Source organism: Salmo trutta, chromosome 9, assembly GCF_901001165.1.
Source record: "Salmo trutta chromosome 9, fSalTru1.1, whole genome shotgun sequence".
Classification (NCBI taxonomy): Eukaryota; Metazoa; Chordata; class Actinopteri; order Salmoniformes; family Salmonidae; genus Salmo; species Salmo trutta.
The window spans coordinates 25236535-25250231 of NC_042965.1; the positions used below are offsets into that span (position 1 = coordinate 25236535).

The window sequence follows — 13697 nt, forward strand, 5'->3', positions numbered from 1 at the left end:
GAGTACTTCAAAATGAGAAGATCCTGCCATGGAAAAGACGACTGGGTGGACATAAAGTGGAAAGGAGGGGAAATAACTCCCACCATGCAGCAGGACACCTTCAGCTGCGGGGTCTTTGTAATGCAGGTTTGATAGTTATATTTTCAATAATGAATGGTTAGCTGTAATGTGACAATTAGGTCAAAAACTCTATATTATTTTTTTGGTGTAGATGGCCAAGGAAGTTGCACAGAACTTCCCCAACATCCCCTCTCAAATTGATATGGAACCTTCAAAAACACATGGAGCAACTGCCAAAAGAAATGGCTGAGGATATACTAAAAATGTCTGGTATGTAATGACATTTAATTCAAAGTTAATGTAAATTCTTTATTTTTATGTAGTTGTGTCGGACAGCCATATGTTCAGTTCATACCTATGATTTCAGAATTCAACAAAGCCAACAACTGCTTCATGTGTGCCACTGATAAAGAACCTGGATGTGGCCCAAAGACTGACTGGGTTAGTAACGTTATTTAACATGTTTATAATCTTTTGACAACGGTGACGGCATGGAAGACAATTTATGATATAACACAATGGATGGCTAATTCATCATTCGTCATACTACATTGATATTTGAAATTATTTATAAAGTGTTACGCTTTGTTTTGTTTTAGATTGAATGTTTGCATGCCAACAGTGGTTTCATGTGCTGTAACTAGGAATGAAGACAAAATAGTTCAACAGAGTAAAGAACACAAACTGGAAGTGCAGTCTTTGTTGTTGAAAATGTATGCTATACCCCATCCACACTGAAGAGGCTCTGAAATGTACATCAACCAGGGATAAAGAGAAAGTTAACACTGAAATGTTTCATACTTATTTGAAGTTAAGTGTCTGTTGACATGTTGGAAAATATTAAAGATCTACAATTTCTGTTTAATTTGTCAATATTCAATTTTTATTCATTGATATACTGGCCACCATTACTGTGGTTACATGTTCAGTATATGTTTTGACTAGCAAACCCACTGCAGCCTACCTCACTAGCTCATCGTCCAAAGCAGGGATCCCTGCTTTGGACAATTAATAGCTGACTCTCGTACTTTGCCCTTTTCCTTTATGGTTGATATTAACGACGAAAGGAGATATCTGTCTCTCTCCTATTGTGTACCGCTGTTAAATACTGTGGACAAATTAAAAACAGGGAAAATAAGTACTTAGAACTACCAATTATTATAGATAAATATTAAAGGAAAGGGAAACACAACACTGGACTGAACCCCCTAATTGTCAAACTAATATTAATGTACAACAATATAGAAGAGACATAACTAGAGGTTATGCAATATGGGTTTATATCCACTGCACGCTTCTTAGGTGTGTAATTGACATGACCAAAGAGCTATTGATATGTAAAACTATGAAAAATGTACGTTAAACCGCGTGATTTTACAGCACACAAACAAGAGTGTGCAATATGAAGGGTACATTCTGCACCATGTTTGAAGTCAGTAGGTCACATGACCAAGGAGCTATTGAAATTCTACATTTTGAAAAATTCATGTAAAACCGAGTGAGATGAAAATGGACAAACTAAAGGGTGTGCAATATAGAAGGGTAGTCAGTGGACGTTCTGAACCTTGTTTGAGTCCAGTAGGTCCTATGACCAATGAGCTATTGAAATTCCAAAATGTAAATAAATAATTTAAAATAATGCGAGATGTAAATCGACAGAAAAATAAATGTGTGCAATGTGTGTCTATGCCATCGGGCTAGCTAGAACCAGGTTTCAAAGTTTTAGGAGTAATGGTTAAATAGCTATTGGAATTTGAAAAATTTGATTTGTCACTATGTTGACGGTCCCTAACTGCTGTTGGTGGAGGTAAGGCTGAAACTGTCTTTACCTCGGTTCCAGTCAGGTGGTGTTTGTTTACAAGAGACAAGAGACCTGAGACTTGTTGTGAGTCACTCATACTGCTTACACATAGGATTCACGGTAGGTTGCCTGTAAAAACAATTGGGCAATATTTCTATTTTTACCTCTTTTCGTTATTCGCCTTTTATGTGGCCATTGTTTTTGCCAGGAAGGAGCAAAAGACATTCAACGTTGACCCTGTTGTGCGACCGTTGTCACGGTAACTTGACAGTTGCATGTTCTAAGTTCCACATTTTAAATTCATACCTTCCACTACTTTCCTTTCTTCACATTCACAACAGTAAGTTAGCAGCTTGCCATAGCCTACTTGTCAATAATTACCTTGTATTTTCCTGTTACGGTGAATAAAAAGTTGGCTACTCAAAACATTGTCAGATAGCCTATGTTCTGGTAATTATATAAATTGGCTGTACAAAAATCCAATAATGTTTATGCAGGTCCTAAGAAACATTAGACTAATAGTGTATGTCGACACTAATGTTCCCTCAATTTTTTTTCTTTTTTTCATTTGCTGAGCGCAAACTTGAACGTCGCTATTATTTTGTATTTATTTAACGAGGCAAGTCAGTCAAGAAAATTCTTATTTACAATGACGGCCAAACTCCCCTAACCCGGACGACGCTGGGCCAATTGTGCGCCATGAGACTCCCGATCACGGCCAGTTGTGATACAGCCCGGGATCGAACCAGGGTCTGTAGTGACACCTCTAGCACTGAGATACAGTGCCTTATTCCCCTGCCCTGATCACAGTAGGGGAAAATAAAATAAAGACGCACTTCCCCTCTGCTCTCAAAACAATGAGCTCTGTGTGGCAGGTAGAAAGTCACATTGACACAACGCTGATGGCAAAGCAACGTGAAGCTTATAGTAGAGCTGAAGTGTAACGCCTTATTCAAAACAACTGGGAAATCGGATATTTCCAACTTCCGAGTGTTTGAGAAAAGTGGAAACTGGAAGGATTAAAAAAAGCTCAGACTGGGAAAAATCGTCTTCAATAGTCATCCAACTCGGAATTCCAAGAGCTCTGACTTTCTGACCTGAAGATCACTGAAGCCATGATTTTACCACATTTTTTCCCCGAGTTCCCAGTTGTCTTGAAATCACCATTAGCCTACATTCTCCTGCCCGATCAGTCAACACATATGGCCTATATTTTATAGTAAGAATGAATATCATAGAACAAAATATAAATAATATTTTTCCCACACAACTTGAGTGTCATTAACATGTGGAACTGCTGTCAACAAAACAGTTGTATTTTGGAACAGAGCCCATGTGCTAATTTCTTTTTGAGGTAGAAGCATTAGAATTTGCTCTTCCAGATCATATAAAAACATTTGACCTGGATGAACCTCTGTAGGATCATTTCATAAAGTAGCTTTTATTGATCTACCTTGAATGTGATCACATTACACACACGTTCTCTTCTCAACCTACTAGCCATTTGTAGTTTAAGTTAGAAACATGTGCACACTAACACACTGCACTAAATATAGAGGGCTTTTAAATATTTATTTGTCAAAGTCAAGAAGAAAAAAATTAAATGGAAGTGTGCATTCCAGTGGAGGCTGCTGAAGGGAGGATGGCTCATAAAAATGACTGGAACTGTGTAAATAGAATGGCATCAAGCACATAGAAACCATGTGTTTGATAACATTCCACTAATTCCGCTCCAGCCATTACCATGAGCGATTTCTCCCCAATTAAGGTCCCACCTACCTCCTGTAGTGCATTACCCCACGCCAAATGACAAAGCATTTCTGTGGCAATAGACAAGAACAACTCAAAGACAGAACTACATGCATTTAAATGGAGAGAATAAATGCATAAAAAGCATTTCTGTAAAGCTTTGTGATTGGGAAGAAAAAGTTTGACGGACAACAGAATGTTCATGACTTAATATGTGCCAAAGACTAAGACGAAAGGCAACATTTATACTCAGGACTTTTAAATACATTACTGCAATCATAACTAGGTCGGTTGGTGGAAATAAAAGTACAGGCTTTGTTGCCGGCAATACCAGTCAGATACAAAGAAAAGTCATCAAAAAGTTGCCGTTTTTCAGTCATGTAAAATGTCTAATGATTTCTCTGTGTTGTTCTATCCTAGTCCATATTGTGAGACTGCCTCCATCCTCACCAACCAACCATGCAGCTCAGACTCATAGATCCCTAAATTATTCACATTTATTTTCAAGTTGTTCTTGTATCCCTTTACTGTGCTTTATTCTTGACTCCGCACACTTATAAATTACAATATGTAGCTATTTCAATACCTACTGATACACTAACATTAGGCTCTATAAACCAATATAATGGAAGCATCATTCCACACACAAATTATTTTAAGACAAAAATAAACAGATCTATACAGAGTGCACTTTATTTCAGATTGTTGATAAATAAACAAAGGAAATAGCAATTATCTACCACTCATCACTCAAAGTTCGAGTCCAACAGGTTCCAATGTCAGAGGAGCGTTTCCAAATTAATTTGATACATATTCCAAGAAAAATCAAACCCACTCCAACATTAACAAAAGTCATTCTGTTGAAAGGTAGAAAATTGTTTATGATATTTATCATATTGTAGTGAAAGGAAAGGGTTGCTGTCTTTGAATGGGCTCATACCAGCAACCCTGGACTCTAACCACAGTCCCAATAACATTCCATTTTATTGATGTGCTTTTAACATGCTTAGCATGGGCAAAACCATTACAATATGATCAAAGGAAAGTAACGCCTTGTGGAAAAAATGAACCCAGCTCTTTTCATGACCTGCCTTTTATTGGTTGCTTATGGTGGGTGTGTGAGTATGTATGTAGAGTCTGCAGTCAGTCAGTCTCTGCAGTTGAATACTGTAGTGCCTCAAAGCTTTCTGCCACCTTTCTTGCGTAGTGACTTTCCCTCGCCAGAAAAGGCGATGAATTCTGAATCCTCCTGAAAACATGCAACTAGCTTTAGCGTACATCATTCAAATCTGACACACAATTTGAACCATCTAAATACAGCTTTTATGCCTTCCTGGAATTTCAGTATTTGCAAGAAAGGGATGAAGCAGTTTATGACATTTTCCTTCTTTGACCATCATACTTACATCCTCTGTTGTTTTCCTGGGCAGAGGCCTGGAGTTTCTGATGAAGGTGATCCTGCCAACCTTGTACTCATAGTTAGGAATCCCTCTGTATTGGGACAGAGAGGGGTTAGATTAAGATCAGAGCTGATTTCATCATAGCATGTCACATGTAGATGTGATCTGCAAATACAAAAGTGACCGGATATGGGAAATGGGCTCGGGGTTGTTTTTGGACTGGTAATAGCACCCAACCTTTTAATGTCACTGGGATCGATGGGGACGGGGCTGGGCTCAATGCCTTTCTTTTTGCCATCCAGACGATTGCCTGAACCAGTGAAAGCCTATAGAGAGAAGTATTCATAGACTAATTCATGGATTGAATTGAGGACTGCATGAGCTTCGCATAAATGAAAGAGAACATGAACCATATGGGTATGAACTAAGGTAAGTATGGAAAAAATCCATAAGCATAAACTCACTCTGAATCTCATGTCCATGTCAGTCCAAGTGTTGGGGTCTCCTTCCTCCTCCTGTTGTGAGGAGTGATTAGAGTTCATCAAAACATAGAGCATAAACACTGAGACCGGATTAGAAATACTCAACATGTGTTGTTCTTACTGTGGGCTCCTCTGGTGCTTTGTAACACCTCTCTGGTTCTTTGTAACCCAGCGGCGCATCAAAGTCCACCTGAGAGACAACAACAGGTATGGCTGGGTGAGGTAGAGCTATTAGGTACCATAATCTAAGTTACAGTGTTGTCTCCACTTATGGTATGATAGATAGTACAGAAGATCTTACATTCATATCACATTCAATGATAGATACTGCCTTGTCTGGCTTAGTCTCCATCACTCGCAGTTCATAGATCTGAAATCAGTATAGAGAAAGATAACAGGTCAGGCACAACTGTATGCCACACACAGGCTGCCGGTGTCACATTAATTGGGGAGGACGGGTTCATATTAATGGTTGGAACGGAATAAATGGAATGTTATCGAACACAAACACATGGTTTCCATTCCAGCCATTATTATAAACTATCCTCCCCTCAGCAGCCTACTGTTATGCCACACCTTACATTTAGAAGCAAAATTCTGGTGACAAGTCAAATTCCATTACAGTTTTGCCTTGTAATACAGTCATCATACAGTATATGGCCAAATGATGGTAGACACCCCTTCAAATGAGTGGATTTGGATATTTCAGCCACACCCGTTGCTGACAGGTGTATAAAATCAAGCACACATCCATGCAATCTCCATAGCCAAACATGGCAGTAGAATTACCTTACTGAAGAGCTCAATGACTTCCAACGTGGTATCATCATAGGATGCCACCTTTCCAACAAGTCAGTTCATAAAATGTCTGCCCTGCTAGAGCTGCCCAGGTCAACTGTAAGTGCTGTTATTGTGAAGTGGAAATGTCTAGGAGCAACAACGACTCAAACGTGAAGTGGTAGACCACACAAGTGAATGAAGCGCATAAAACTCGCCTGTTCTCGGTTGCAATACTCACTACTGAGTTCCAAACTGCCTTTGGAAGCAACGTCAGCACAAGAACTGTTCGTCGGGAGCTTCATGAAAGGGGTTTCGTGGCCGAGCAGCTGCACACAAGCCTATGATCACCATGCGCAATGCCAAGCGTTGGCTGGAGTGGAGTAAAGCTCACCGCCATTGGACTCTGGAAACACATTCTCTGGTGTGATGAATCGCACTTCACCATCTAGCAGTTCGACGGACAAATCTGGGTTTGGCGGATGCCAGGAGAACGCAACCTGGTCCATACAGAAATGGTTTGTCGAGATCAGTGTGGAAGAACTTGACTGGCCTGCTCAGAGCCCTGACCTCAACTCCATCGAACGCCTTTGGGATGAACTGGACCGCCGACTGTGAGCCAGGTCAAACCGTTCAACATCAGTGACCTCCCTCACTAATGCTCATGGCTGAATGGATGTCCCCGCAGCAATGTTCCAACATCTTGTAGAAAGCCTTCCCAGAAGAGTGGAAGCTGTTATAGCAGGAACGGCAGGACCAACTCCATATTAATGCCCATGATTTTGGAATGAGATGTTCGACGAGCAGGTTTCCACATACTTTTGGCTGTGTAGTGTACCAATAACTTTAAACAGTTACCTTTTCATTGTAGTTAATTGCGACAACATCTCCTGTAGTTAAGCAGGCAAAGTTTCTCAAGGCATTTTCCAACCTATGAGACAGTGAAGTGAAATATGAGAATCATTTGTCTACTTTTAATGACACTTAAATGTGCAGAGGTGAGTAATTAAAGGTCTATAACTGTACATACACTGCTTTGGGGTTAGTGATATCCAGGAAGTCTGGGCTCTGTGGCTGGAACTTGGAGTATGTGGCCACCATGAGGTTCACACTCTCCACCTGGACCAGGCCCCCTTCCTCCAGCAGGAGATTCTGCATCATCTACAGGGGAAACACACAGACAACCATGTCACTACAGACAACATACACACTAAAGTTCATGACCACAGAGAGGTGATGATTTTAGTTAATGATTTTAATACATTGCCACTGACACGGCCCGCTACCAACACCTGCGGGCTCTCCTTCACCGTGGCCAACGTGAGTAAAACATTTCAACGTGTTAACCCTGCCCAGACGGCATCCCTAGCCGCGTCCTCAGAGCATGCGCAGACCAGCTGGCTGATGTGTTTACAGACATATTCAATCAATCCCTATCCCAGTTTGCTGTTCCCACATGCTTCAAGAGGGCCACCATTGTTCCTGTTACCAAGAAAGCTAACGTAACTGAGCTAAATGACTATTGCCCCGTAGCACTCACTTCTGTCATCTTGAAGTGCTTTGAGAGACTAGTCAAGGATCATATCACCTCCACCCTACCTGACACCCTAGACCCACTCCAATTTGCTTACCGCCCCAATAGGTCCACAGACAATGCAATCGCAATCACACTGCCCTAACCCATCTGGACAAGAGGAATACCTATGTAAGAATGCTGTTCATTGACTACAGCTCAGCATTTAACACCATAGTACCCTCCAAACTCGTCATTAAGCTCGAGACCCTGGGTCTCGACCCCGCCCTGCGCAACTGGGTCCTGGACTTTCTGACGGCCACCCCCAGGTGGTGAGGGTAGGAAACAACATCTCCACCCTGCAGATCCTCAACACTGGGGCCCCGCAAGGGTGCATTCTCAGCCCTCTCCTGTACTCCCTGTTCACCCATGACTGCGTGGCCATGCACGCCTCCAACTCAGTCATCAAGTTTGCAGACGACACTACAGTGGTAGGCCTGATTACCAACAACGACGAGACGGCGTACAGGGAGGAGGTGAGGGCCCTCGGAGTGTGGTGTCAGGAAAATAACCTCACACTCAACAAAACAAAGGAGATGATCGTGGACTTCAGGAAACAGCAGAGGGAGCACCCCCCTATCCACATCGAAGGGACAGTAGTGGAGAAGGTGGAAAGTTTTAAGTTCCTTGGCATACACATCACGGACAAACTGAAATGGTCCACCCACACAGACAGCGTGGTGAAGAAGGCGCAACAGCGCCTCTTCAACCTCAGGAGGCTGAAGAAATTTGGCTTGTCACCGAAAACACTCAAACTTTTACAGATGCATAATCAAGAGCATCCTGTCAGGCTGTATCACCGCCTGGTACGGCAACTGCTCCGCCCACAATCGTAAGGCTCTCCAGAGGGTAGTGCGGTCTGCACAACGCATCACCTGGGGCAAACTTCCTGCCCTCCAGGACACCTACACCACCCGATGTCACAGGATGGTCAAAAAGATCATCAAGGACAACAACCACCCGAGCCACTGCCTGTTCACCTTGCTAACATCCAGAAGGCGAGGTCAGTACAGGTGCATCAAAGCAGGGACCGAGAGACTGAAAAACAGTTTCTATCTCAAGGCCATCAGGCTGTTAAACAGCCATCACTAACACTGAGTGGCTGCTGTCAACATACTGACTCAATCTCTAGCCACTTTAATAATAAAAAATTGGTAATAAAATGTATCACTAGTCACTTTAAACAATGCCACTTTATAATGTTTACATACATTACTCTTCTCATATGTAGATACTGTACTCTATACCATCTACGGCATCTTGCCTATGCCGCACGGCCTTCACTCATCCATATATTTATATGTACATATTCTTACTCATTCCTTTACACTTGTGTGTATATAAGGTAGTTGTTGTGAAATTGTTAGATTACTTGTTAGATATTACTGCACAGTCAGAACTAGAAGCACAAGCATTTCGCTACATTCACATTAACATCTGCTAACCATGTGTATGTGACCAATAAAATTTGATTTTAAATGTTTTGACTGTTCGAGTACTCCAATATCTTTTTCGAAAATATTTTTTGAACAAGGCCCGCATTGGGAAAAAATATGGGAACAGTTCGCAACAATGCCTAATTAATCACAACCATTACAGATAACAAATCCTAATTGCCCCCATAGACAGTGTACAAAACATTAGGAACACTTGCTCTTTCCATGACATAGCTTTCACCTGGTCAGTCTATGACAGCTTATTGATGTCACTTGTTAAATCCACTTCAAATCAGTGTAGATGAAGGGGAGGAGACGGGTTAAAGAAGGATTTTTAAGCCTTGAGACAATTGAAACATGGATTGCGTACAGTATGTGTGCCATTCAGAGGGTGAATAGGCAATACAAAAGATTTAAGTGCCTTTGAACTGGGTATGGTAGAAGGTGCCGGGCACACCGGTTTGAGTGTGTCAAGAACTGCAAAGCTGCTGGGTTTTTCACACTCAACAGTTTCCTGTGTGTATCAAGAATGGTCCACCACCCAAAGGATATCCAGCCAACTTGACAACTATGGGAAGCATTGGAGTCAACATGGGCCAGCATCCCTGTGGAATGCTTTCGAAACCATGTAGAGTCCATGCCGTGCCAGGCATAGACTGACCAGGTGAAAGCTATGATCTCTTATTGATGTCACTTGTTAAATCCAACTTCAAATCAGTGTAGATGAAGGGGAGGAGACAGGTTAAAGAAGTATTTTAAGCCTTGAGACAATTGAGACATGGGTTGTGGATTGTGTATGGATTGGGTACAGTATGCCGTCGTTGTAAATAAGAATTTGTTCATAAAATTACTTGCCTAGTTAAATAAAAGGTTCAATAAAATAAAAAATGCTCAGAAGAATTGAGGCTGTTCAGAGGGTAAAAGGGATGCAACTCAATATTAGGCAATGCCATTTTAAGTCGAATTTATTGAAACCGTAATATCAACTGGTTGTATTATATCATGAAATGCAATCTTTAAAAATGTCAGTAACCTTAGCAGTGGCGCTTGTTTGTAGAAGCCGATGGCTGTGCACTGGCATAGCCTTGTTTTGTTAATTTAGCAGACAAGATACGCTTAATTCCCGAGCCCTTAACACGGTATAGTAAAAAACATGATGTAATATAAACAGAATAAAACAAAATATTTTTTCCAAGTGAAAAAAAAGTTGCCAGTGCTAAGTGATGCATCACGCATCTGGAACATAGAATTAAATTATGTGTAATGGCTGTCTCGACCCCAAGAAGTACCAAAAGAGTGTCTGTTCAGAAAAGCAGAGAGAGTCCGGAGAGACGAGGCTTATTCAGGGTCCCAGCCCCAGAGACACATGACCAGCTGCTAGATATAGGAATTCAACCGCTACAAGCACCGTTTTTCTGTGCATCATTGGCTGCAAGTGACAAAAAAGTGATCACTACACAAAAGTGATCACTATATAGTTAAAGTAAGAGCTCTACCTTCGAACAACATAGCTATCTACAGCTAACTTTTGTCAATGCAATAGGCCATGCAGCTACTTGTTTGATTTTTTTGTTTGTTTATTATCCCAGTATTAATCATTACCCTCTTCATTGACTTGTCGGTTAGTGTTGCACAAGTCCAACAGGCTCACATTTGTAGGCTACATTTAATAATATATTCAGTTGATCAGTGACAATTGTAGCCTTGATCATTTATACCGTTTTTTCCCACTTGACAATGAAATAACTGATAACGCCCATTTTATGTGGCACATGCAAATGTGTTACATAATGCATTATGACAGTCTCAGATATTAAAACCCTATTTTCCTTTTATTTAAGGTCACTGTTACAACTACTTCTGGTACAAAGTAACAGATACTTAAGAGGTCCTTTGGAAAGAATTGGTACATGTCTTCAAGGTAATCAGCCCAGAGCAATACCAAAGTATTTGATGCTGCGAACACCATGTGCGCCTCACAAAAGACCTCATCCAACAGCAAGGTGCCCAAATCCAGTTTGACATTGAACAGAAAATCAGCACGACCATAACGAGAGAAGACAGACCTCATGCAGCGATTTGATAAAGACTGAGCTGAAGCCAAAGTCTGGAAAGCACTCAATCTCGACCTTACACTGTGAGAAGAACAAACTGTCTGCTCGTTTGGCACGCAGACAGAGGCACAAATGTTGACCGTTGATTTCAACTGTAGCGCTGGAACTCTGGAATGTCATCTTAAATGCCACAGTTAAATTACTTCTCTAAGAAAGAGGAAAGACATACAGTGAGGGAAAAAAGTATTTGATCCCCTGCTGATTTTGTACATTTGCCCACTGACAAAGAAATGATCAGTCTATAATTTTAATGGTAGGTTTATTTGAACAGTGAGAGATAGAATAACAACACAAAAATCCAGAAAAACATGTCAAAAATGTTATAAATTGATTTGCATTTGGCACCAGTAGTTCGCAAAGTAGCCTAAGCGGAAAATATACGCTGCTCGTTGTTGGAACACATTTTCCTACTTCAATCAACCAGTCCATTTTGAATTTGTGATAAAACTTATGCCATTTGGCAAGGAATGTAGGTTGTGTGTCTCATCAGTTAGATACGTTTTTATAGGCATTTATTTCTGTAGGCCAAAAGGGAGCTTGTGTGCGCCCTCAGCACGCGTGTAGAGGGAGCGATCGGAATGCAATTGAGTGAAAGAGACACGGAGGAGAAAGGGAATTTAGGGAGAAGAATTGTATTATTTTTTGTTGAGAGAGTCAAAGCAAATGAACGTTGTCTCCAAGACATTTCGTTTTTTTAGGGCTAAGGGTGACAACATTTCACTTGCCCATTCAGGCAGCCACAAAGCACATTCCACTAAATATAGTATTTGAAGAAAAAAAAAAAAAAGAAGTGATCTCTGGTTAAAGATGGAGTTTTAAAGTAGTCCATTAGAGTACTCATGCCCATCTCTAACTTTAATGCACGTGACATAACATACACTGTTCCCAATTTAAAGCATCCTTATATATATATATATATATATTTGTTGAGGTGTTCTCACTTTATTTAGACAGAAAGGAAAGCAGAGGGGGAGACAGGTAAGAAGGGAGAAAAAGTGGGAAGGGTGGGGATCAAACCCTGGTCTCTGGTGGGGAATCTTATATATGTGACTTGTTAAAGCATCCTTTGATAGAAATATGGCACAATATTAATAAAAAAATAAGTGTTGAAATAAAACAACCCTGCTCACCCAGTGTGGCAGGTAGCAAATCCCCTCATCTGCTACAAACTCCAGGACACCACAGTGTGTCATTCTGTCGGAGTTCTTGTTGGTCAGTTTGAACAACATGGGATAGGTGATGTTAAGTCTGCCTTTGGGAGGAAAGAGTGAAGGGTAAGAAGAAGTCATCTGTTGGGTATAAAACTCAGGTTCGGAAAAATTGCATATGTAGATCATCAGAGTTTAAATCTGGATAAAGTAGGAGTATACTTACTTAGTTGGTCAAGTGCAGATGGCGGCATTATAACTATAATGAGAAAACAGAGCAATATGAGCACTGAAAAACACTTAGAGCAGGATAAGGCAGAATCAATTGACAGTAGGATGACAGTAACTGCAATCTCTACAGTCACTTGTGTATAGGGCACTGGGGCAAAGCTTAGGTGTCAAACTCCATACATTCCTGCTATAGTTATGATATATTTGAATGTTTGCAATTTATAGAATTGCAATCATATAGATGAATTACTTTTTCCTCCTTTCTCCACATCAGACCGGTCGTTGGGACCCGCCAGCATGGACACAGAGTAACAGCGGTATTGAGTGGAGAAGCGGTTTTGGAAAGTCCGTGGCATCGGGTGGTCAAACATGTTGAAGGAAAACTGTGGCAGATATTTTGAAAAACAAAAAGTAGTTAGGTCAGGTGAAAATAAGCTATTTTTAGACAGTTGGTTAGACGTTACCCTGTTTAATTTCAAATCCAACTTTTACTTCAAACATCATCATCATACCAACTAGTTAGCCTACTTCATGTAAAACTAGCTGACAAGTGACACCATTTAACTGTTTAAAGCTGTACGATTCACAAGTAATTGCTGAGCAAGGTAGATATTAATTTTGTCAGAATGATGGTGCATATTTCCTTTGAGTTGAATGGCTAACTATTTCCTACTACCAAGCTAACAGTTAACGGCTAGCTAGTGAACTGGTTATGTTATCATTTTTCATAAGCAACAGTCAAACCCAATGTTGTCGAGTACTTACCATGATGAAAATTAGCACTCCAAACTTTGTATATCAAAATGTATAGAATAAAGCTATACTAAATAGCGTATTTATTCTCCGACAAACTGCCTGCTGAAACTCCAATGTTGTCTTCCGCTTAGCCGCAACGAAAGCAGGAAGTGACGGATTTCCCAAAACAA

The 13697-nt window shown here is 40.8% G+C and overlaps 1 protein-coding gene and 2 long non-coding RNA genes across 5 annotated transcripts; 2 read left to right on the forward strand and 1 right to left on the reverse strand.

The window, feature by feature from the left end:
* Positions 1-1229, forward strand: LOC115200300 (uncharacterized). Of its 2 annotated transcripts, XR_003879503.1 has the most exons (3): positions 1-330; positions 428-501; positions 660-1229. It is a non-coding gene; the product is annotated as an uncharacterized LOC115200300 (long non-coding RNA). The 2 variants fall into 2 exon arrangements; XR_003879502.1 differs by having other exon boundaries at positions 428-1229.
* A 648-nt stretch (positions 1230-1877) lies between these two features.
* Positions 1878-2287, forward strand: LOC115200299 (uncharacterized). The gene is made up of 2 exons (XR_003879501.1): positions 1878-1981; positions 2070-2287. It is a non-coding gene; the product is annotated as an uncharacterized LOC115200299 (long non-coding RNA).
* Positions 2288-4279: 1992 nt separating this feature from the next.
* On the reverse strand, positions 4280-13683 carry LOC115200297 (ubiquitin recognition factor in ER-associated degradation protein 1). Of its 2 annotated transcripts, none has more exons than XM_029763248.1 (12): positions 13537-13683; positions 13022-13154; positions 12767-12799; positions 12523-12644; positions 7300-7430; positions 7128-7200; positions 5794-5862; positions 5614-5682; positions 5475-5525; positions 5248-5336; positions 5017-5101; positions 4280-4856 (listed from the first exon to the last, which is right to left on the reverse strand). In XM_029763248.1, exons 1-12 carry the CDS (start codon positions 13537-13539, stop codon positions 4788-4790), a joined length of 927 nt encoding a protein of 308 aa, XP_029619108.1. In that variant the 5' UTR covers positions 13540-13683; the 3' UTR covers positions 4280-4787. The 2 variants fall into 2 exon arrangements, with proteins under 2 accessions (XP_029619108.1, XP_029619107.1); XM_029763247.1 differs by having other exon boundaries at positions 4280-4859.
* Positions 13684-13697: the final 14 nt, after the last annotated feature.